This window comes from Zootoca vivipara, chromosome 8 (genome assembly GCF_963506605.1).
Source record: "Zootoca vivipara chromosome 8, rZooViv1.1, whole genome shotgun sequence".
Taxonomy (NCBI): Eukaryota; Metazoa; Chordata; class Lepidosauria; order Squamata; family Lacertidae; genus Zootoca; species Zootoca vivipara.
The window spans coordinates 62,305,097-62,331,449 of record NC_083283.1 but is presented as its reverse complement, the minus strand read 5'-3'; the positions used below and the strand labels follow the sequence as shown (position 1 = coordinate 62,331,449).

General features: G+C 41.9%; 1 protein-coding gene across 1 annotated transcript in view; it reads right to left on the bottom strand.

Annotated features, from left to right (window-relative positions):
* LOC118090247 (uncharacterized) overlaps positions 1 to 26,353 on the bottom strand; it is a gene marked incomplete at its 5' end in the record, with an annotated part of 91,294 nt that overhangs the window by 40,427 nt on the left and 24,514 nt on the right. Inside the window, 4 exons of the mRNA XM_060278222.1 lie at positions 8,040 to 8,241; positions 8,872 to 9,135; positions 22,212 to 22,451; positions 25,113 to 25,227. Coding sequence (XP_060134205.1) covers positions 8,040 to 8,241; positions 8,872 to 9,135; positions 22,212 to 22,451; positions 25,113 to 25,227 — 821 coding nt within the window. The remainder of the gene's footprint in view (positions 1 to 8,039; positions 8,242 to 8,871; positions 9,136 to 22,211; positions 22,452 to 25,112; positions 25,228 to 26,353) is intronic.

The window sequence follows — 26,353 nt, the reverse complement described above, 5'->3', positions numbered from 1 at the left end:
GCTACATCCACCATTGTCCCTGGAAGCAAAAGTGGCCTATGTTGCATGGAATTCACTAAGTAAAACGAAACAGCAAAGCAATACGCCCCCCTCCTTCCCACAGACACATTTAAAAGGCTGTAGAATATTAATCAGCCAAAGGCCTGGTTGCAGAACTTTTTCGCCTGGCGCCTAAAAATATATAATGAAGGCACCAGCCAAACCACTGGTGTTCTTATGTAATTTTGTTTATGGATTGTTTTTATTGTATTTCCTATTTTGTATGTTGCAATTCGCCTAGGAGCTCAAGGTGACACACACACTTTAAAATAATAACAATAATTGTTGCTGCTGCTTCTGTTGTTGTTTCCTGTGGTGGGGATCTTGTTATGTGATGTGTACACCAGGCTCTTATTAGAGAACAGTTTCTAGGAAACAGGCTAGAGCAACTGAAATGACAAGACACCAATTTCTTTTGCGACATAAGTAAAATGATATTATCTGCCCGAACCCAAGACCCTACCCATGCACAATCTATCTAGGCATGGGGAAATGGAGGACACAAACTCCTTTATTTCACCAAATGTCACTGACCCCTTTGAAACACTGCCTATAAGGAATTATTGATAGGGCCAGCTTCTGGCGTTTTATCAAGTAATTACGTTTACATCCTATATATACAGCAGAGACAAAGAAGCATGCTGCATGCTGGAAGCCATAGCCCCCTTGAAGTTGTATAGAATGGGAAGTGGAATAAGGAAAAGCCTGCTGCATTTCCACAGCAATTGCTTCATAAGTCAGCTAGTGAGCATAAATGTCATTTCTCCTAGGGCCTTTCCAGCTGATACAAGCTTCACACTCCCCTCTTAGCTCCCTTTGAACATGAGATCCATTCCAGAACCAGCAATGTGGCCCAACGTCCTGAATGAAGCCCACAAGCCATGTCTGGTGGCTCACTGGAGTACGGAGTGGATCAGTTGTCAACCTACAGTGGTACCTCTACTTACGAATTTAATGCGTTCCAAACACACATTTGCAAGTAGAAAAAAATTGTAAGTCGAATCCCATAGGAATGCATTGGGAGCAAAAAAATCATAAGTAGAAAAAATCCTATCTAAAAATTCGTAAGTAGAAAAAAATCCTATCTAAACCGCATCCAAGATGGCGGACGGAGCTCCATTCGTAAGTAGAAACATTCGTAAGTAGAGTTATTCGTAAGTAGAGGTACCACTGTATTTCAGTCCCATGCTAATTTCACGTATGTGCATAAAACCAGCTCTGTCTTGTTCCATTTGTGAGTGAATGGGGTTTTTTTGGGAGGGGGGGGTCCTCAAAAATCCACTGGGTTTTATCCTCATTTCCCTCACTCACTCGCTTCCCCCCCAAAAATCACAAGGCGGTCTGAGTTGTGCCTCTTTCTTTCTTTCTTTCTTTCTTTCAACATTTTACAGCTGCTTGGAATAGCTAGTAAATCCACCATGGTCGCACAATTAAAAGAAACTTTTTTTAAAAAAAAAATGCTCCCTGGAAGTAACCATACATCATAATGTGGAGTGTCACTTCCTGGGAGCATATTTTTTAAAAGCCACAGAGGAAGTATTAGCTGCTCTAAGCAGCTGTAAAAGGTTAGCAGAAGGAAGCCCTTGGACCGCTCCTCCTAAGTACAGGACAGGCCTAAAGGCATGGATCAGTTTATTATGGATTAGGGGGCATAATCTGCAAATGTGTGTTCTAATCCACACACAGAGAAACAGTACAATAGTTTTTTAAAAAGTATTTTCCCGTGGCTGCTGGAAGATGAGAATTTATTCCGTTCATCTGAGCTGCAAAATGATTTTCAGATCATGAAGAAGGCAAGCCATTTGGGGAAGGAGAGAGACCTCTTCGAGGAAAGAGGTGCTGCTAATAATACTGGTGTGAGGAGAGAAAGGAGAGAGCGGGAGACATCATAATCTGCAAATATAAACCGGCAAATAAAATGCAAAGGGGTGTAAAAATGTCATAGAAACACCACCTCTAATCTGATGTTGTCAGTACACTCCACACACACCTTGTAATTGCAAACACATTGAGCCTAGACACACACACACACACACACACACACACACACACACACAGAGAGAGAGAGAGAGAGAGAGAGAGAGAGAGAGAGAGAGAGAGAGAGAGAGAGAGAATGGCATGGCCTTTCTGTACCTTTTCTGCAGGGCTCTGTTTGATCCTTCACATTTGATTTAAACTTGTCCGTGGCTTCGCCTGCCTAGTGAAATAATTGACAGACGATATCATTTGGGGGGGGGGGGTGGAGATGTGTGTTTTCGTAATCGAAAGACATATGCAAAGCAAATCTATTTTCAAAGTGTTAGCAAATTATCCGGAGCGATAAAAGCTCTGACCTGCTGGAAACATTTCAAGAGCTGGTCCTTTCTTTTCGCCCGAGTTTCTTTTGACACGCACTGTTCCCAACCTTCTGCAGCATTAAACTGCTTTCCCACTTCCTTTTCAACAGTGGGAATACTTCCCTTATGGGTGTCAGAATCTCTCGGAGAGGTCAAAGGTTGCCCTGCGGAGGAAATAACAAGCTGTGAAATGTAAAAGAACAATTCCTTCCACATGTTCCCTTCCTCCGAGAACAGCAAAGCACTGTCAGCCGCCATCACTTCGGGATGGCCCAGGCCCTTGCAAAACAGCTCTGTCAAAACAAATTTACCATTAAAAGACCCACGCAACTGTTTAAAGCTTTTTACTACCCCTCCAGTAGATGAGAACGTTGTTCACTGAAACCAAATGGGGTGCATTAAAAGCGAGGCCACCAGAGAAAGACGAGCCATGGCATGGTCCAGCTAAAGTGAATGAGGTGTGCGTACACATGGATGTGAATGCATTGTTTTAATTTGCAGCGGGCAGCATGTGCTTCCCTTAAAATGGAACACTTTGGCTGGTTTCTTTGCTCAAAAAACAATGACATATCGTAGGAAGTTTCCACATGGGGGCTTTATCCCACAAAAGGGTTGTTCAGATCCAATGTTTCTGTGTATCTGATTAGCTTCCATAGTTTCCATTTCCCCCCATCATGGATCTTCGTTGCTATTCTTGCCACTTGCCATCCACTCCAGTTTTATCCATGCTGTGTTTGTCTTCCCTTTCCCATAGTCGCTCCTCTCACACCTTCCACTTCCTTCTCCCATTTTCAGCATGCATGTTGGTGTTTCTGCACTTTTATGCACACACCTTTACAAATAATAATAATAATAATAATAATAATAATAATAATAATAATAATCACCAGAAGTGCCCAAGATCACAATAACAAATGCTACCAGTCTATTTCTGTCAGTTCTGCAATCCAAGACACATTCCAGCCTGGACACCGAAGTCCAATTCTGAGGGCCTTCACTGTGAGAAGTGAGGTTACAGGGAACCAGCCACAGGGCCTTCTCAGTAGTGGCACCCACCCTGTGGAACACCCTCGCATCAGATGTCAGGGAGACGAGGAACTATATAACCTTTAGAACACATTGGAAGGCAGCCCTATATAAAGGTAAAGGGACCCCTGACCATTAGGTCCAGTTGCGGACGACTCTGGGGTCGCAGCGCTCATGTCACTTTATTGGCCAAGGGAGCCGGCGTACAGCTTCCAGGTCATGTGACCAGCATGATTAAGCCACTTCCTGTGAATCAGAGCAGCACACAGAAATGCCGTTTACCCTCCCACCGGAGCAGTACCTATTTATCTACTTGCGTGCTTTCGAACTGCTAGGTTGGCAGGAGCTGGGACCGAGCAACGGGAGCTCACCCTGTCATGGGGATTCGAACCGCTGACCTTCTAATCGGCAAGCCCTAGGCTCTGTGGTTTAACTCACAGTGCCACCCGTGCTGTATAGGGAAGTTTTTATGTTTTATTATGTTTTATATGTGCTAGAAGCCACACAGAGTGGCTGGGGAAACCAAACTAGATGGGTGGGGTATAAACAAAAAAAAAATATTTTACTGTTATTGTTTTGTTGCTATTATCATTTTAAAATGACAGGACTTCCACATTAGCAGGTCCTTGCAACAAAAAAATCAAGGGGTGGGAGGGAAATTAGGTTCAACCCGCGTTTAAAGACGGATCTACCTAATACATGCATCATGAAGCAATATATGAACCCACAACACAGCTAGTCTTTGAAATCAGCAAGTCTCCCAACGGTGTGATGCGGTTCTCCATCCCAAAAAATATGTCCAATAATGTATACTAGAGTATATGCATTCTTGAATGTATTAGTGAAATTGCGTACAAATTGCATTGAAAATGTGTGTATTAGTAGAAATGTGTGGTAAAATGCTGACAGATGTTGCAAGCTGATGCAGAAATGTGGCACACTGAGTTTCAAATTAGAAAAACGAGAACCTGGAAGAAACTGAAATTGACAAACCGGTCGACTCTTAGCTTCTACACTTGCCATACGCAGCATAATTACTAGTAATTCAGACTTACCCAAATTTTGCAATGCAGTTCTCCAACTGAGCAACGTTTACAAAAATGCAAATATTAGACATCAGTGAAAATAACCGATTCATTAAATTGGGAGAAACTGCTTATAAAATGTGCACATTAGTCAAAACCATATGCAAATATGTGTTTATTGGGAGAAATTTGCACTAAAAGGCTGGAGGGAAATTCCTGAGGATTTTAATCACTAAAATCTGCAAATTGCTGCAGAAACGTGGAGAGCTGAATACATCCACCCTTACATCCCTCATTTCTAGGCACACATCTGGGGTTTCCAGTCCAGTTCTAAAAACTGGGGGCGGGGGGGGGGGGTGCGCCACCACTTTCCCCATGAAAACCCGCTGCAGAAAACCCAAATTGTTGTTTGCTCCAACTCAGCAATAAAGATCAGGTTTTCCTATGGAAAGTAGCAAGGGAGGGGGAAAGTGGAAAAGGGACCAGGAAATAAAAAGTGCAGAACAAAAGGTTCATAACCCCTAAGACTGAAAAAAGAGAGACAGGGAAGCTGTACCAAACAGAAACAGACTGAAACTGTGTCCGCTCCTATTTTCTACACATGTCACACTCAACCTAATGACATATATTTCTCCAGCATAAATTGTTGGGCTGGATTTGTGTCTGTTAGTTTATTAAACATGTGGTGAGAGGAATCAACTTCTGCTAAATCACTTCCTTGCTTTTGTGTTGGTTCTCTATTTCCCCTGCTACTTGCTTGCAGTTTAATTGGATAGACATGCTTTCAGATTTCAACAGGAAGGAACAACAGGGAGATGCATCTGACAATGGCTCAACTCATGTTATGTTAAATGCATCACCTGACGGAATTTGGATCAGAGATCAAAAGGTGCTCAGACTTGAGAACACACAGCAAAGTGGATTATCCGAACATCTTCCTCCTTGCAAAACACCACATTACTTTCCAGGTATAGAATCTCTCTCCACCCCCCACTGCCAACATTCATGTGTGAATGAGCTGTCAATGTCTTTTTCGCAACCAAGACACCTGCTATTAGAATCTAGTCTGGGGCCCATGTTGAATTTCACAAAAAGGCTGCCTTCAGATTGTGTTGTGTCTTGATAAGAAATGAATAATCACCACCCCACTCCTTACATTAAACATTACCCTGTGTTATTGTTGTTGTTGTTGTTTTTTAAAAAAATCATTTTCCTGAATGATCTGCTTCTCTTCTCTTTAAACATGATAGCTTTCTGATGTTTTATTTATTGTTTATGGCTATTTTGTTATGTACTTTTTTCACGTTGTAAGCCTCCTTGAGCATGGTTTGAACTATGGAAAGGCAGCATATGTTTTCCGCCAGCATTATGAAGCATATTATATAGTGATTAGTCTCTTATAAGACTATTCCAGTGCTTTTTTTTCTAGGGGGGACACAGGGGTACGCATACCCCTAAACATTTTGTGAATCTAAGTTTGGCCTCATTGAGGGGCAGTATTTCAATATGAGTAGGAAAATGAGAGTACCCCTAAACATTTTAAGAAAAAAAGCACTGGACTGTTCTAATACCTCAGCGAATGTTAAAGACTGTAAGCACCCTCCTCATTCGCAAGAGACTTTCCTTACGTTTTCTGACTTGCATCTCAGCATTAGCAAAGTTTTATGTTGTGTCCTAATAGATTAAATACAGTATTTATAAGATATATCAATGGGCAACAGCTTGCTGCAGATCATAAATGCATTTGTTCTGTTGGAAATGGCAACGCTGTACATTTCGTCACATGGTCCCCAGTTCCCTAAGGTTTGGTCCTTTAATTGTAAATAGCCAGAAAGTCATCAAGCTGGTGTTTAATAAACTTTTAATTTGAAATGGATTACCACATGTTGTGTTTGTTTGCCCATTATTAAATCTCTTAGCAACATATCACCAGCAGAAACAGCATATTGCAGCACGGCACTGATATATATTAGAAAACAAACCCACAGGGAGATATTAACAGCTAATAATATCTATAAAGAAGGCTCCAAGTAAATAAATAAAAACAAATGATAAAGAAAATTATTCTGAAGGATTTCTGTTGTCAGTGGTTGCAAACTGGTGTCTGTGTGTTTGTGTGTGTGTGTGTGTGTGTGTGTGTGTGTGTGTGTGTGTGTAAGACTTTGATGTTCAACACATCTTACCTTTTGTTATGCACAACTGCACATGGATGCCAGTCGCAGAATTATCTTACAGTGCTGTGCATCTATATCTGCACATTTACATGGTGAAGCATGCATATGCAATACATACACATGTACTTTCAGGGAAGGATTATATATCTAACTGGGAAAATATACTGCTTAAAGGTCTTTGAAAGCCAGCTCCTGGGTTAGAGTAGAAAACAGCAAGAACCCCCTCTCTCACACACAGCCTCATTTCCGACTATCCCTGTCTGGTTCCTGGTGGCACACTCTGAGCATGAGCATTCAGAGTTTGACAGTTGGGATGCTGAGAGCTGACACTCATATGGCATAAGTACATGAGTTTCAAAACCAGGGCATTTATGGGCTAATGTAGACATAAGAAATCATGAAGACCTTGATGCCTACTGAAACTGCCCTTGGGTATTTTATGGTGGCAATTGCCCCCCCCCCTCAAATCCATGGACACATCATGGCCTTCATGTCCAATGATTTCCCCAACCTAATCTACTCCAGATGTTTTGGACTACAACTCCCATCATCCCTGACCATTGACCATGCTGGTGGGAGCTGAGGGAAGTTGTAGTCCCTGGAAGGAACCAGGTTGGGGAAGGCTGACCTCCAGATGTTGCTGGCCTAGAATTTTCTCTTTTTTTCAGTTTAAAAGTCAACTTTATTTAAATTTCATAAAATACAACACCATAAAATTCATATAAATCGCAACATTGTATAGATCTTAATATACAATATATGCTTGTTCCGATAAAAGAAATTGTTAACTTCCCAGTCATTTCGCATCACTTATCTTATATATTCATTTTTTGCATGTAGAAGAGTATTTTTTAAAAATTGGTATAAAAACAGAATTGACGATCTGTTTAAATTAGATGGTCATGAGGAAATTAGAGTTTGGAAATTAAAGAAGATAAATTAAGGAGACAAATACTAGATGAAAGTAACGCATGCTGGCCTAGAATTTTCATCAGCCACTGCCTGCACTGGCTGGGTTGATAGTAGATGGACTTTGGCAACATCTAGAGGACATCAGGTTCCCCATTCCCATCCTTGATCATCTTACCACTTGGATGGAGCTTGTCACTCAACTGAGAATGGTGCTTTCTACCACAGCAGATGTGGCTCCCTTCTTTGCATGGCTGAGGCGCTATCCATGGAAAAGGAGGGACTACATTATAACTGCCTTTATAGTGCAGGCAGTTATCCATGTCTTCCTTACTCTCTGAGCACTAAATAAGTGAAAAGCTTGAGTCGGTCAAACTTTCTAACATCCAGCATTGAGTGAAGGTGGAAGAGAATTTTTAAAATATGAAAACCAAGGTGACCTATCCCTCACAATAAATGATACCCGATATGTTTCCTGTTTCCTGGTGGATACTGATTTATTTAAAAACAAAAAACAAAGAGTATCTAACCTTGAAGTGAGGCCAAAGAAGATCTTGATTGGCAGTATGGTAGGCATGAACTTTTTAGTCCATTATCTTGTAGTCCGCCTGTTGTTTCCTTCTTCAAGACTCTATCCTTCTCAGCAATGCTTGAATATACAAGGTCTGAAGAGAGCTGTAGGGCTGCCTCGTATTTTTTCTGCTCATCTGAATACCGCGGTAGTTTAATTATCTGATAAGAGAAAACCCTGTTATATGAATAGGTCAGCCATATGCAAAATTATTCTTCTAATATTCTCAAACTTTCAATCAAAAAGGTTGATCTACAATTCTGTGGAAACGCCCACTGCAGGGGTCCGCCACTCATTAGTTTCTTCTTAATTCACATAATTCCTGTTTTAAATGCTCTCAGTGTGCAGTGCAATAATTTAAAGACACAACTGTCCGTCAATTTGTGCATCCAATGATCCAATTATTCCCCCACAGCCACAAGCCTCAATGGGTCCTTTAAAACTGACTTTGAAGTTCAAATATGAAAGCAATTTCCAAGTCTTACTGTTTTAAATACTGCATTACAGCCTAATATAGCCACAACATATTTTCAACAGGGCTTTGGTTTCTGAACAACTTGGCTGCCCCTGGTTTAAAGACTGAGAAAGATGGACTTTCATCAAGTTGCACTGCTGAAGCATATCCCTTCCATCATTGCTGTAAGAAGGAAACTGTTTCACATGAATGTTGCTTTTCAACCTTAAAATAACATTAAAGATATATTATAACAAATAGGTAGGTAGATTTGCTGTAAACATAAAAATTGCATCCTTAAGGTGGATGCAGATTAGGAATGCTGCTTCCTACAAACCTGGAAATAGAGGTTGCACAACCAGTGATCCAAGTCAGAAGAAATCCATTTTTCAATTTTTTGGAACCTATCAATTTGAGAGTTGTAGTGGCCTCTGAGGAAAGGACATTTAAACTTCCCATCCACTGTATCCAAATTATTATTACACAAAGGAAATGCTCCCCAGCCCACAACTCGGTCAATGCAAGTATTGGTCCCACGAAGGAGAAAGAGTTCAAACAGAAGTATCTCCCCAGGCTTCCCATCCTTTCTGGCTGGAACATCCTATTGGAAAGAGGAAGAATCAACTATATGCATATTTGGAAGAATGCCAACATAGTTTAAGAAAGGTTTTGAAAACAATGTCAGATAATAGCAGACATAAATTTGAGAGGGAGAGATGAGTCTGTCTGGTGAAGAAGCATGTGTGTCTCCCTGTCCTGCTGCGACAAGCTCCCCTCCTCCTTAGTCTCCCAGAACCAGAAGAGGCATGCAGAGGGTGGAGGAGGTTAGCTTCATGCAGGAGCGGTCTCAGATTGCTTGGGGAAAACCCTGGAGAGGCAGGTACGTAGATTTCTGTGGGAAGGTGAGGACCTATACTCTCAGCAACTGCACTATGGGGGCAAAACCTGCCAGAGGTGAGCTGCTGTACTCCTTAGGCGTGACACTCCCATGCAGATTCTGGGGTTGTTGTTGTTGTTGTTGTTGTTGTTGTTGTTGTTTTTGCTAATAAAGAGTTAACTCCAACGTGTGCTTAGTGTGATTACAGTGGTACCTCTAGTTGCGAACACCTCTGGATACGAATGCTTCAGGCTACGCATGCGGCAAACCCAGAAGTAACAGAAAGGTTTCCGCCGCACACGCATGCGCAGAAGTGGGCTACTGCCATGCACACATGCGCAGAACAGGCACTTCTGGATGTGAATGTTTGGGGGGGGGTAAGAACGGACCCCTAGAACGAATTAAATTCATGTCCAGAGGTACCACTGTACTGCTGGCTTCCTTCTGTCACTAGGCTCCCTTGTTCCTGTGGCAAGGAGATGTTAGCACCCAGAAAAGCAGAGGAGTGTCCCAGGGAGATTGTGGACAGGCTCCTAGCCACTTCAAGCCAGAGTGGAGAAGCACAAAATTTGTGCCCTCCCCACCCTCGGGTCTGCACCCTTGGTGGAGGCTAATCTACCCAACCCCTAGGTACCCCCCCTACACATTGAAGCTCCCTCATTGAGCTTTGGATTCCAGCCATTTGACAGAGCAGCAGAAACAGCATTTTCAGATAATCAAATGGTTATACTTGCATTGCTTCAGCTGAAAAAAAATGCAACTAAGCACTGATAACAGGGGAGAACAACATTTCAAGGTTCCTTTCTTTTCAAAGTGTATACACAGTGTCACTCCTGTGTATAGGCTTACTTTACATGAATGGTTTGTGAACGCTTAAGATGAAACAGAAGCACCCGCAGAACAATGCCATAACCCCGTAGCAGCTGCTCCTAAGCCATTGACAGGATCGAGTTTCATTTAAACCAGATTTACCATTTTTCAATAAATAACCCATGGGGAGGTTAAAAACATTAGTTATCAAATTACTAACAGAATATGCCCCTTATCAAGGCATTTGGCTACTTGGGTCCTAGACTCGTGCGTGCAACAAGTTCTATTTAAATTCCGCATGCGCTTCTTTGTTGAATTCAATGGAGGAATGGATCGCAGATTCCCTCTTCTCAAATAAAGTTAGCAAAGGTATTTCCTTATATTTCTGGGAGTAAGGGGAGGAGATAAGGAGAGGTAGTGAGCTCATTCTAAGCACGTGCTCCGCCACTCAGAACTATCATCCCTCCCCTAGTTCATCTTTCTTGTCTGCCTTACTAACTTCTCCTATGTAGTTACAGAAACCTGGATTAAATTAGCCTGAAGTATTTTTTTAACCCCAAATGCCAGTTTATGCTCCATTTATTCATGTTCAAAAGTCTCCTCAAATTATGCACCAGCAACTGAGAATAAAGACATGCAATTCCTTCCTTGTGTTGTACCAAATAGCGCTGCGTTTAATTGAATTAAAAGATATTGAGCTAAGAATCATCTCTTGATACTATTTCCAAAATCAACAGCTTTATATTAATTCTGTTGTCAAAATATATTTTACTTCCCCATATGCCACTGCATTACAACATGGAAATGCTCAAGAGAGAGAATGAGATCTATTTGAATATTTCAAATTAGCAGGTTCAGTTTGGGGATTTTTCTATAAAGTGCGCCACCAAGAAGTCCAACTTGCTCTTGGGTTTTTGTGGCTAAAAGAGAGATAAATCTATACTTTTTTTCTTTGTCCCCCCCCCCAAAGGAGCTGAACTTCAGAGAGTACTGCACAAAGCCCATTATTTTTAGAGTCCCAAAATGACAAAGCCCCAGCGCACATAATGAGGTGATTTTTTTTGAACATCTGCCATACAATTAGATCAGCATCTACCAAGTCCCAAAACTATATAGCATAACAATACAATCAAATTTCAATATTACTGAATTTGTGGCCAATTGTTCCTTGTCAATAAAATCTTCATTTTAATGCCTCTAAAAATCATCTTTGTGAGACCATATTCTTCGTAAGTCAAGTGCAAACGAACGCGAAGAAACAAGATGAGGTAGCTATAATTTCCATGAACATGGCACTAAGGGATTATTGAACAAAGCTCTGTCCAGACCTTATTGCATGAGGGAAATGCTAAAGAATAAGAGTTAAATGGAAGAAAAAGGCAAAGGAAAAAGAAGAAGTAAGCATGGGTGAAATCAAACATGAATTCAATTCACCAAATAGATCCATGCATATAGGATGGAAGGAAAGCTTGGGTAGCAGTTGTCCAGGGTTTTAGGTAGGGGCCCTCCAAGTGCTATCTTCAGGCACCAGGAATGAAATCTGAGACCTTCTACACCCAAAGCTGACTGAGGTACATATTCAGTATGGTAATTTTATTCACTGAAATTGTAAATGCTTGTAGGCATTACTATGTGTTGAAATTTGATTGGCTGGTAACTGAATCCCAGAGAGTTCTCTAGTAGTTCTCATGTGACTCACAAACGTTGGTCACTTGGGAGGTATCTAGTGAAGGAGAGACTCCATTTTATGTGAAGCAAGATGGCTGTGTTTTATAACCCACTGTGAACACTGCTAAGTGGAATGGAGTGTTGGAGTGCTGCTTCTCTGCTTGGAAGAAAGAGAGCAAAACTGCAGGAGAAGGTGAAAGTGGAAATCTCTCATAGGAGCTGCAAGGTATGGCCTAACTGAGATATAGAAGGCTGAGTGATGAGCTCTGAAAAGGGAGGAAAATACAGTTGTTTGGAAATTTTGAGGTTAGAAGAAGAAACTGTAGGCCCATGCTTGGGTAAGCATATGACTGTAAATTGTTGTTTGTTGGTTTAGTCGTTTAGTCATGTCCGACATATTGTTACCCCATGGACCAGAGCACGCCAGGCACTTCTGTCTTCTACTGCCTCCCACAGTTTGGTCAAATAAATATTGACTGTAAATATTGTGTTTTAATTCATCAATCCATCTGCAAGTAAAGTTTTTGAATGTTAAAGTCTGGACATCGGTTTTATTTCCAAAGAAGGGTGTCCCTCATATATATGATGTGAGCTTCTTAGCTACGATTTCGCGCTACCCTTACTTCAACAGTACAACCCTTCCTTGTTGCAGAAACATCTCCCACATCACATCTAGATCAACTCTGACACAGCTGCAGGTGCAGAAACATTCTCAAGATCATCATGGCATAAGAGCCAACCCTCTTCTTAGCAGTGGGGACAATGCCTCATAGGTCCCAACATTGCTTCTGCTTTATTCTCACAAAGTATTAGGTCATTAAAGCAGAATTTGTTGTAATCTCACAGGCAGTGCAATGGAAATGGGCAAGAGCACCATAAAAATATAACCCCTTGTCTTTTTTAGATAAAGGAAAATAATTGTTGCATCCTGTGTGCTTTAGCCTCCACATCTGGTGGCAATTGCCTTGCCCCCAAAACATCTGCTGCCAATATTTTTGTCTCTCTTCTATGACCAGCAGGGAGTAGCATTGCAAGGCATGGCTATTGTTAACCCTGACTGCATACATTATGGCCTTCATATCACTGGCCTCGGTTTCTACTGCCTCCCACAGTTTGGTCAAATAAATATTGACTGTAAATATTGTGTTTTAATTCATCAATCCATCTGCAAGTAAAGTTTTTGAATGTTAAAGTCTGGACATCGGTTTTATTTCCAAAGAAGGGTGTCCCTCATATATATGATGTGAGCTTCTTAGCTACGATTTCGCGCTACCCTTACTTCAACAGTACAACCCTTCCTTGTTGCAGAAACATCTCCCACATCACATCTAGATCAACTCTGACACAGCTGCAGGTGCAGAAACATTCTCAAGATCATCATGGCATAAGAGCCAACCCTCTTCTTAGCAGTGGGGACAATGCCTCATAGGTCCCAACATTGCTTCTGCTTTATTCTCACAAAGTATTAGGTCATTAAAGCAGAATTTGTTGTAATCTCACAGGCAGTGCAATGGAAATGGGCAAGAGCACCATAAAAATATAACCCCTTGTCTTTTTTAGATAAAGGAAAATAATTGTTGCATCCTGTGTGCTTTAGCCTCCACATCTGGTGGCAATTGCCTTGCCCCCAAAACATCTGCTGCCAATATTTTTGTCTCTCTTCTATGACCAGCAGGGAGTAGCATTGCAAGGCATGGCTATTGTTAACCCTGACTGCATACATTATGGCCTTCATATCACTGGCCTCGGTTTCTCCTGAACTTTTATATCTAGGTGCTAGCCTGGCCTCACTGGAAAGGAGGAGACAGGAACAACTGGGAAAAGAACAAAGATCAAAGCATGTTTTTATTTCTAACTAGAGCATGAGTTACATATGCAATATGTGAAAAGTTTGAATATCTCTCAAAGGTTGAGAACTCAGGTCTATTAATCATCTACTTCTATATTTCTTTGGCTGCCATTTCTTGGATTAGTGATATGAATGGTCCCACCCATTCAGAGGTTATGCAGTGAACAGATTATTATTGAGAAATTCGTTCTCTGGCTTACGTATATTTGGTCAAAGAGGCTAGTTATTGTAAGTTGTTATGTTCTTCAGATGCTTTGTACCTGTTGCTAAGGATTAGAACCTGAGAGAGGGGGTGAATAATGAGAAGAATGACATCACAACACTATGTGATGTCTGCTTTGGCCATGTGACATCACTGAGGGTAAGTGGGGGCAACATTTTCCTGAGACCTGAATTTCTTGCCAAAAAGTAGAGTCATTTTTCGACACTGCAGAAAATGCAAAAGGGAGAACTGAATTCTACTTAATACTCATGACATTCTGAATATTGAAAAAAACAAAGCTTGAACTAGAGGTAAATATTTTTGCTTCGTGTAATTTTATGGATTTCCTAAATATACTCTACTCTGTCAGGAGTAATATTTTACTTCACCAGAACAAAATGTGAAACTGCACATCACTCAACCCAGTCTTTACAACACAATCCTATGCATGTCTATTCAGAGGTACAGTCATACCTTGGGGTCACAGACACTTCAGGTTGTGCGTTTTCGGGTTGCACACTGCGCCGAACCCGGAAGTACCGGAATGGGTTACTTCTGGGTTTCGGTGCTCGCGCATGTGCAGAAGCACTAAATCACACTTTGTGCATGCGCAGAAGCGCAGAACGACGACCTCTGCGTGTGCAGACGCGGCGCTGCAGGTTGCAAACACTGCGTGTTGCGAACGTGCCTCCCACATGGATCACATTCGCAACCCGAGCGTTGACTGTAAATCCCTTTGAGTTTAATGGGACTTACTCCAAGGTAAGTGAGTCCAGGACTGCAGCCTAAGTATTTCTGAATTTTAAAAGTCCTTCCTATCTTGCTTCGTTTCAGTTGCACTAAACATTTCCTTCAACCGTATTGTGTAAGCTGTGTTAAGAGTATAGTGCAGGAATATTATTATTATTAATAATAATAATAAAAACCTCTAGCTTAACTAATAATACTTCATTGTGCTGCTATTAAAAGCATCTTGGCTCCTATTTAGATGCTGACATAGAGAAAATAGAGGCTCAGGAAATGTTGGTCTCATCACATTTTAAGAATTAATACCTTGGGTCGTGTTAATCAGTTTCTGATATATGTAGCTTTCACAGAGTACCAGGGAAAAAATTGTGAGTGTGACTAATAATGACATGGATTTGAACTATATTTCTCATACTGATCTAATTCTGAGCATAACCGAGGACCTGTATCGTGATATGGATTTAAAGAGCCTTACATTAAAAAAATAAATAAATTACCTTTTGCAGTGAAATTGATCAGGCTTCTCTCCAACTCCTTCCAAGGCCAAAAACTTTATTATTTTGGTAGCTATAATTTAAAATGAGTGCCTGCACCAGCTCAACGACTGGATGATAAGTGTCTTGAAACTTCAAGAGAAGCCACTAAATTTTTCACAGCATTTGGGTTTCATTTTCAGTATAATAAAAATATGGTGCCCTTTTAATAATGAATAATAGATTCCTCCCACAGTTTGATTTACATGCATGGATTAAATGTCATGTTTGAAAAGTTGCCGTTTTATTCACCCTGGATTTCCCTTAAGTAAAGCAAAAATGGTGCACTGCTACACTTAGAGCACTGCTACCTTGCCACATTGGCACATTAATATTAACTCTGGTGATATACCTTTTTAAAAATCTAAAGATATATAAATCCCTCCCCATCAGTGGCTGCGAACTTTATAGGCATATGAAATGGCCAGTGCTGTGAACATGTTATAGGGTTTCAAAGAGAAGATAGCTGTACATTGTCTGTGATACACCTTCTATTCTTCTTGTCCAAAAAATATGCTATTAAAAAATTGGGACCTTGATGTATATTATGGACCATGGTGTATATTATAGAATTTGCCACCTATCTACTACACCAAATACAATATTAGCAATAACATAACTGCGTTTTATTGTTATTTTGCATTTTTTATTGGCTATATATTGGATATTGGATTTTTTTATTTTAAAAATGTTGCATACCTCCTTGGGCTATTTTTAGGACAGGTGACTAAGAACTTTTATGAATCAGTAAATATACAATAACCCCCCCCCCCAAAAAAAGAGAGCAGTCAGTTAACTAGCAAGCGTAATAATCACTTCCTGGTGTCAAACCAAATGTTAGGCCCATGATTCAGAATGAATAAATATATCTCAGAGTTGTTTAGCTTATGACACTCAATCCAACCAAGCCTAATAACAGTGCCCTACATTATTAGTAAAGCTGTGCTGCTTATGAACGAAAACCACAACATATATATATGGATATATATATATATATATATATATATATATATATATATATATATATAGTTAATTTAACTGACTTCACAGTATGCAACAGTGCATTGAATTGGATTTCCATTTACTAGAAAATGGCCTATTAGCAGACTCTTCTGTGACATTACCACTTCCAAGCTAGACCCTGGAATAGCTAAAACAAGCTCCCAAAAGAATGGCAATCCCTTCTGCTAATTTAGACTCAGGCATAGGCAAACTCGGCCCTCCAGATGTTTTGGGACTACATCCCTAGCTAACAGGACCAGTGGTCAGGGATGATGGGAATTGTAGTCTCCAAACATCTGGAGGGCCGAGTTTGCCTATGCCTGATTTTAGACAACTGTACATTTTGGAGTGGTTGTCATGGGTATCTACTGTTGGATAGTTGTTGCTATGTTCATAGCTGTCTGGGAACTTTTTTTATACATACCGGTACTTTTTCTAAGTTTGAGAAAGGATGAATAGGTATGGTAAACCACAGAACGTCAACCTATGAAATAGCTATAATGCTGTGTGGTAGGTGTGACTGGAATTGGGGGACACACCCTCTTCTATTGGAATTTTTTAAAAAATCTCTTTCCATTAGCATGAGATCCAAAACCATATGAGAACAGTCTCTCCCTTCCCCCATGATTGGGTCTTCATAAACCCCCTCCCAGGAAGTGAACTGCCACAATAATTAATCACAGGCATGTACACCTTGGTTGGATCTACACATAGGGGGGGGGGAACATGCTATAAATAAGTCAGAAATTAAATTGCTATACTGTAACAGAAGAAAAAACGCTATGGAAAATCACTTATAATTTTTCCCCCTATCTGGTGTTGCATCCAAAATGCTGTTTCTTGACTACTGTAGCTGAGTCCCTTGTGTGGCCATATAAAACCACAGGTTGTATGACCAAGGAGGAATTCACATGGGTTCAAAAACATTAATCTCTTGAGAGAAGAAACTGAGTTCTGATCCCCCCACTCCCGTGAAGCTTACACCACCCCAGTGGCCCCCCAAGTCCCCAATCCAACTGATCCTACCTTGCAAGCTTTCGCGATCAACTGCAAATCAAGTTTTCCTCCCATCTCACTTATGCTGTATGCTGCTGTACATGCATGTATACCCGACATTTTACTTTAAGGACAGCCAACCGTCATGCCTTTGTAGAAGATTACAGGAAACCATTCAAATGAAACCTCGCTGCTATCACTCAAGAGTTAAGGGAACCTGACAATTTAAGCCAAGGGGATGGTGAAAGGGAGAGGGAGAAGGAAAGGAAACTAACAAGCTTAGGCAAGAAGCACTGATTAATGAACAAAAAATATTTTGGGGGAAAGGTCGGACGTTCAAGTCAGACTAGCCCCCAGGCAGTTCTAGCTTACATGACCAGCACTTTCTGTATGCAGCAGGTAACCCATGCCGACACAAACTTTGTCGACATGAGAGAACTATTATTTTTGGAAGGATGTAGCGCTCTGGAACAATATCTCTAATGTATTAGTTACAAGCATGCTGTCTTTCAACATCAGGCATGCATGTTTTATTTTTCACCTTATTTGTCTTGTACCCCAGTTTCTGCATTATAGCCAATGAAAACAAAACTCTACCCTTCACATTAGCTGTCGGGTATTTTCTCCTGTAACAAATCCCAAGGAACGAGCACTGCATTTCACCTATCTCGGTCTTTCTGCACTTGCTGGACAACATTTTAAAGAAGGGAAAAAACTAAACTCCCATTTGCTCAGGTGAACTTCTTCTCTAAGGGTCAATCGTAACTTGGCAATATGAGTTTAAGCTGCAAACCAACTTTAATCCACCAAGAACAGGCGTCCCAAATACATTTTGGAATATATACACATATACCTTTCGGTACAGACTACCCATATCTCCATTCTAGTCTAAGGATTGCTTTTATGCTTTATTTTTATTTCTTATCACTACGGCACCATCAATTTTGAGGCTCATTACAGAATGGCATAGGCAAAAGGTGTGTCCTTGTCCCAAAGAATTTGCTGTTTAAGAGTCAAAGTACATTCTTTGTCACATGAATGTTTTCCCTGAAGTTCCTTTATTGTAATTTAGTAATAGGAGGGGGGAGGTTGATTTTGGATGAAGGGCAGTATATAAATTTTAAATAAATAAATCTGAATATTAGAGATGGGTGAGAAATTCAGTTCAGGTCGCATTTTAATGTGAACTTGCCTAATTTGTACTTCTGAAAACAATAAATGAGCCAAAATGCAGCTGTCCTTGGAGAGCCACATTTTTTCAAATTTAGCAGTGCATTCCTCCAACGGGGGGGGGGGGGGAGTGTACAAAAATATGAAGCTATAAGGAACTCCCTGTTTGCACAGGGTTGCATTCCTAGCCCCCAAGCATATAGCATATCGGTGGAGTGTGCATAAGCCCGCAACATCCTGTTACTCCCCCCATTTTTTAAACCTCCCGGTTTAAAAACAGTACATGCATTGGTGGTCTTGCGCCAATTGGACATGCACAAAATGGTCTCCACCTATATGCATAAAATACACACATTAACTAAAGTAACATACAAATGTTCATCATGTTAGGACAAATTGCAAAAATTGTACACACTAGGCAAAATTGCAAACAAAAATGCACACTAAAATACGGCTGAACTTTTATAAGGACACACACACACACACACACACACACACACACACACACACATTTATGAAACTGATCTGGAAATGTGAAGAACTGAACTTAAGACTGAAAAAATAGGAACAGAAAAATCACAGTTGACAGATTCCTTTATTCCTAGTATTTATTCCCCAAAGCAGATTGCATGCTCATAGGCTCTCCTAGCCTCCATTACCCACCGAATAATCTTAGCTTAATGGGGTCTCTACCAGGCATATCTGGGATGCTGGTAGCCCTGTGGGTTAAACCACAGAGCCTAGGGCTTGCCGATCAGAAGGACAGCGGTTCGAATCCCTGCGGCAGGGTGAGCTCCCGTTGCTCGGTCCCAGCTCCTGCCAACTTAGCAGTTCAAAAGCACATCAAAGTGCAAGTAGATAAATAGGTACCGCTAGAGCGGAAAGGTAAACGGCGTTTCCATGCGCTGCTCTGGTTCGCCAGAAGTGGCTTTGTCATGCTGGCCACATGACCTGGAAGCTGTACACCGGCTCCCTCGGCCAATAAAGTGAGATGAGCGCCGCAACCCCAGAGTCGGTCACGAATGGACCTAATGGTCAGGGGTCCCTTTACCTTTGCCTTTACCAGGCATATCTACCAAACCAGGGATATCTATGATAGGGAACTAGTCTTCCCTGGAACCTTTTCCAGAAAGGAAAGTACGGTACTTCTGAACATATGTAGGGTGCATTTTGCTCACAGCTGAAACACCAAGCCAAGTGGCCCCAACCCCACTATTTTATAGGGATCATAGCTACAAAATGCACAATAGTTTTGCTATCCGATACTTACAGTGTGTAGAGTAATCCACTCTTTTACTGTAATTTAACTATTTCAGCAAAAAAAGCAGAGAAATTACACAGCTAGAACAAGCATGGAACAGGTAAAGATTACACATCTGAAGCACAGCAAAAAGGCTCAGGAAGAGCAAAACTCAGCAAAATCTTTAAGCGGGTTTTTAAAACCTATTTATTTTAAGCTGCTTTTCCTAATTTAGACCTTTATTTGATGAGCTTAAATTAGAGAGCTGTTTTAGAATGTATAGCTCTTTTTTTAGCAGCTGGGATCTATACTGCTGTTTTATTTATTTTTAACTGGCCCTTCTTTTTTAAATAATTGTGTGCTGCTGTTATTTAAGTTGTCTAGATTTGTTTTGAATTGCATTGTGTTTTCAGGATATGCAAACTGCCTAATGTAGATTGCACCAAACACTGTGGCCTATAAATGTAAATAAATAAATAGAAAGAATACAATACTTTTGACAGGGAAATGATGAAAACAAAATTTACATGCACTAAAGCTATAAAACTGTTATTACACTGAGACCAGAAAAGCAAATTATGATCATAAGACTATCCCATTACAGTGGTACCTTGCATTGGGGCCTGTCCGTTGACAGGATTAAGGATCTGGGCCACTGGAAATCTGAAGCATGCAGGGGTTATGTTCAGATGCAGTTGCTAATGTTGTTTTGTTCATTCCTAGGTCCGCCTACCCTGCACATCTGAATAGTCGGGCACAACATTGTCCACTGGGCCAGCAGGAGGGCGGTGGAGTCTGGATTCAGACGCAGGCTCGGACTCCCCGACCACATGTGTGTCTCCTGGGTGTCCAGACAAGGAATGCGTTGGGAGAAGCTTCTCCCGATAGTGCAAGCGAAGGTGTCTGTGGAAGGCACGCCTGCGGCAATGGTGGTGCAGCTGGGTGAGAACGACTTGCCGGAAGCTCCCGGCTTGAGCCTGTGGACCCTCATGCAGGAGGACTTCAAAGAGTTGAAGGCAGCTCTTTCTGGACTCAAATTTTTTTGGTCGCAGCTGTTGCAGCGAGGTGTGTGGCGTGGTAGCGATTCCCAGGTGCCACAGAGAGGGCCAGGAGGCGTATCCAGAGCGCAGTGGCCAAGAACGTTATGGCCTTGGGCCACAAATTACCTTCCGTGATTTGTGGCTGATCGCTGTGTCAGCGGGGTTAAGGGATTGGTTATAGGTGTGAGTGGTTGGCGGCGAGCACGGGTGCACGTGTGGCGGATAGGCTCTGGTTCAGTTGATAGGGATGGGAGAACGGTCTTGCCATCCCTATGTGAAGGGTATTCTGTTAAAGGAATCCAGGGACTCAAATGGTTTGGTCAACCCCTGAGAGGGGGTTGTGTGCATGCCTGCGTGCAGGGGGACATCTGGGTGGCGAACATGATATGCTCCCAGCTTTTCGCCTATCCTTGGCTGACCTATGCTGGTGCCCTGGGTCAGCACTACCTGCAAGGGTGCCAGGAGCTAGTCGAACCAGTGCCTATGCAACCACTCACTTTCTGTAATCAATAAAGTTGTGGCCTAAATTCTGCCAAAAACCAAAACAAAAATTTGAGTCAAGTGTGAATTTATTTAGGGGGGAGGTCTCTGGGTCTAAACACACAAAATCATAACATGTATCAATGCATCAGCTCACAGTGGCTGTTCTGCTCTGCTCTCCTCTCCGATCAACCAACGAGCAACGGTTATTCCAGATGTGAGGAACCACTGACTTTCCAGATGTTGTTGGACTACAACATTAGGGACAATGGTGAGGCATGTTAGAAGTTGTAGTCCAACAACATCTGGAGAGTCACAAATTCCCTATCCATGAATTTATTCACTAAAGCATTGTATATGGCTTTAAATAACAGCAATCGCACAAGGCTCTTTCCGCAGGAATCAAAATCATTCAGGAGCAGGGAGGAAGCTCATGCTTATCAGACAAATTTCTTCCAAATCAAATGATTCAACCAGTTGCAGACATTTGTCTCAATGCCGCCAGAGCAAATGGCACATAACAATTCTGCCCCACGCAGCATGCAACGGGGATCAGAATATCTATGTATACTTCAGTCGCAAAACAGAGCCTCAAGTGTGCTTGGGTTTATTCCAAAATAATCCAAATGCTGCTTTTTTAGCAAATGGGGGTCAATGAAGCTCAAAACTCAGACAAGGATTTGAGCATTCATGTGTTTATATACACCCACTCATTCATTTATTATTCTAAAGCTACTTTACCCAAATCGAATTACATAGCTGACAAGCTGCATAGATAAGAAAAATGCAGACGAAATCTGAACTCGGCTGACAACGCTGCATGATATAGTACATTATATCATTTGGCATTTTTCAAATGAGTGGAGGAGGTTGCATTGGGTGGATGGGGCAGGAAAGACGAGCCTGCAAGTACCTAAACTGTACCTTTAACAGGAACATAACGGAATGTATTCAATATACGTATATGTAGCCCAAAGAAGAAATCACTGAGTGGTTTTTTTTTTCTTTTCTAAATGCTCAACCATCAAAGCAAAAGAGAGCACATTGAAGAAACTTTGCTTACTGTGTGTACACTTTGGTGAAAACAGATCTCCACATCATAGAAATTCCCATGGTGTCTGACGGGCAGTGTGGTTCCAGCCCACTGCTGACCTTCTGCTTTAGACCAGTCAAGCACTTTACCACCAAGCTGTCCGCGGAGGGAAACCTTGAGAACATAGCTGCCTTGTGGCACTTTGTCTTTAACACCACGTAAGCATTTCAGCTGGATCTGAATGGGCTGAGGTCTTTGAGACCAGTCAATCTAACGGAAGAATAGATGGCTGTTAGTGGGGAGAAAATAGAAGAGGAACACACTTGGCTTGCAAAAGTAAGAGCACATAATCAAAAGCGATCTGGTTCCAGTCAGGTCATGCCTGCTCTTCCCATGGCCTTACCAGGTTTTATATGAGCAATGAGCTGCACATGCTTATGAATGCCCTTCAGATCTTCTGGGGTTTTCAAATGCATGTGCCCAGTGCATGTAGGGATGTTGAAGACTTGTGTGAGGGAACCGCCAGAAGGCCCTCGGTGCTGGACCTCAGTGTCCAGGCAGAACGATGGAGGTGGAGACGCTCCTTCAGGTATACTGGACTGAGGTCATTTAGGGCTTTAAAGCTCAGCACCAACACTTGAATTGTGCTCGGAAACAATGCTGACTTGTCTCTTACACAATCATTTCACTGATCCTGAAATTAAAGAGTTGGGTCAAGAGGCACCCTAATCTTGCAAGGGATTTGGGGGGTTGATTATGGTCCCGGGTTTGTGTTATGGGGTCAGGTTTATACACCACTGTGCCACACCTGCCTGAGAGCATGCAGTTGGGGAAGGGTGAAATGATATCATCACATCTGCATTTCTCCGCTACCCACAAGCAATGGGCAACAGCACACTTTTCCTGACATGAAGCCATACTGCTGGCAGCTTTTCACAATTTGTTCTATGGCTATGATGGCTAGAAGTGGGGGACGTTTCAAGAAAGCCCTGGGGTCACATTGAATTTCTCACACACTGCATTCCCTTTGAATAGGCAGCAGGCAGGTGGGCCTCCAGTAGGTTCCTTGCAACCTTTATGCCTTCATGCAGGACATTCAAGAGGAGGAAGGGGAGGGCCCGGGCCAATCCAGTATTGCTTGGATCCTGAGCTGGCCCAATGCCATCACATGGTGGCAACCAAGTACAATTGCAGGTGCAGCAATCTGCCTTCTGCACATGAACTCTCCTGACCAGGAGGCTCAGTGAAGCTATGGATGTGGCAGCAGCCCCACTATTAAGTTCATTGGGTAGCAGCTGGGGTTAGGACTCCACCACAAATCACCACAGTAGCAATTTGGAGCGTTTCCTTGCTTATTCCAAGGTAAAGCAACCAGTTGTGAGAGAAGGCACCGCACAGTACACAGCATATTATTTTAATATGCTTCGCTTGCCAAAGTGTTTCAAAGCCTCATGATCCAAGCTCATAGTGACCAATAATCTCCCTCCTTTTTTAAAAAAAAATCCGACCTTGGATTTATACTGAAAGAGACAACATATTTCCATATAGATAGAAAGCTTGTGGAGTTTAAATTAAGCAGTTAAATAAACACATGAAGCAGTTAAACCTCTTCTGGTTTTTTTTTTTTTCTCAACGCAAACCGTACTTAACAAACTAATCTGAATGACAATTATTTTAATTTAAATGAGAAAAATAATAATTAACAATGGAGATTTAACCTTAATATTTTTGACTATATACACACACACACACACATGAGAAAAATTAACATCATGTGAATGAAGAAATAAGACAATCTTTCTAAAACCTCAAGGCAGGATTACTGATGCAGGCAGTCTGAGTTATTAAACACATTCTAAATTAAACGCCTCTATGAATTTTATACTGAAATATATTTTGATAGTTTTGCATGCCAAATGTGACATTTTATATTTCAGATTCATCCTCTGTAGTAATTTTGGAAATGTCATACAAACAAAGATTTTGTCATTTACCAATGGAATTACTATGCATGGCCAGTTAGCCCTCTCTCTTTCTGGCTCTCCTAGTTGTTTCAAGTCAGCAAGCCATAAAAAATCTTTATCTCTCTGAAACACAGCAATTTGGAAGATAATCGAATAGTGACTGGGGGGCAAAAACGCCAGTCTGAGGAATTATACCACAATCTCTCTTGCATTTACAACCTTCCCTCAAAGCGAGTGTCAGTTGAGTAGGAAAAGGAGATAGGAGATTCATCATATCTCAAGCTTGTCTCATTTACATGGTGGTGCAACGCCGCCTTCCCTCATCTCCCCCAGAAAGACTTTGCTTGGCCAGTGCCGAGGAAGTGTTTTGAAGAACTCCAGCCTTGCCCAAATGATTCATCGTTAATGCTTTTAGACATTCTATTTAAGCATCCAGTTGCATCTGCTGGGATGCATACGTTTAATCCTGATGAAAAACTAATACGTTTATTTTTTTAAATGGGAAGGGAAGGGATTTCATATGAGGGAGTCAATATAATTGATCTAGTCAGTTTGCAATTTACATTAGGAAAAAGAGTAAAGGTAAAGGTAAAGGGACCCCTGACCATTAGGTCCAGTCGTGACCGACTCTGGGGTTGCGGTGCTCATCTCGCATTATTGGCCGAGGGAGACGGCGTACAGCTTCCAGGTCATGTGGCCAGCATGACAAAGCCGCTTCTGGCGAACCAGAGCAGCACATGGAAACTCCGTTTACCTTCCTGCTGCAGCGGTACCTATTTATCTACTTGCACTTTGACGTGCTTTTGAACTGCTAGGTTGGCAGGAGCTGGGACCGAGCAACGGGAGCACACCCCGTCGCAGGGATTCGAACCGCCGACCTTCTGATCGGCAAGCTCCAGGCTCTGTGGTTTAACCCACAGCGCCACCTGTGTCCCAGGAAAAAGAGTAGACACACAAAAAGACTCACCTCCCAGCAAAGACCTGCTGCTCCATTAGATCCATTATTCAGTCCTGCAAGGTTACTAGACTTGGCTGCAGTTCCTTCATTCGGTGCTGCTTTCAACGCCCGACTTTCTTCCATGCTTCAGTGGCAAAGGGAAAGTGAGGGTAGGAAATTTAATAAAATGCATAAATTAAAGAAAGTGTTGACCCTTGAAACCTACATGCATTTTAATGCATTCCTTAAATATGTTTTACAAAGAATGCAGCAGTGAAGGGAGTATTGCTTTTCAGGGCAGATGGATATTTAGCTTTTGACAGGTGGAGAAGGAATAAAATGGGATGACTTTGGTAATGGCACAACTTCCATTTGTCAGTCTAGACTGGTGCCAAAAACACAATGGGCCACAATCCAGCAAGCACTTTAAGCTCATATTTACTGGCCCATGGCCATGAGGTTTCGCCCACAGGACCCAGGGAGCCAATACAGGCTTGTACACCAGACAGAGCAGGAAATTGGTGCTGGAGCGACAGCAGAGCATGGACAGAGGAACCACCAGTCAACTGGTGCTGCGGCAACATCACAACTTGGAAAGAGAAGCCACCAGTGAACTGGTGCTGGAACAACAGCACAGCATGAATGGAGATACCACCCACATGTGCATAGAAACAGGCCAGCTATCTTCACGGCCAAACTAGAGTGTGACCATCCACTTCCATTGAGAAGAAGTAGCGTCAAGCTATGAAACACTTCTTCTCACATCATAGATACTTGATATATGGCGGTAGTGGAGGAGGGGGCTTAGAGGGAATGTTGGTCCAGCCAGCTGAACTTCTTGTTACACCTGACTGGAGCATCCTTCCTTTTGCATGTGACTAGTAGGTGGGCGTGACCTTTCCAGACCTGGTAAAAGGCCAAGTCACGTAGCCACCTTCCTTCTTTTTAATCCTGCCTGCTTCCTGCTTCACCTGGACTGCACTGCTGGCTGTCAGCCAGCAGTCCCTAGGTTATCTCCCATATGGGGTAAACCTGTTTGTACATATTTGTAACTTTAAGCCTAAAGCCTGCCTTCAGGAATCACACTGTGCTCTGCCTGATCACGAGTAAAACTACTTTTTGTTACTTATGAATAAGACTGTTGTTTCTTTATTCTTTTAGGAGACTCTTAAGAGACTCACACGAGTCTGCAACCAGCTTTCTTGGTGTGTAAAAATGCACTCTGCTGTGTGAAGAAACTTGCTAGCGTGAGTTAGGAAGGATAATATTAA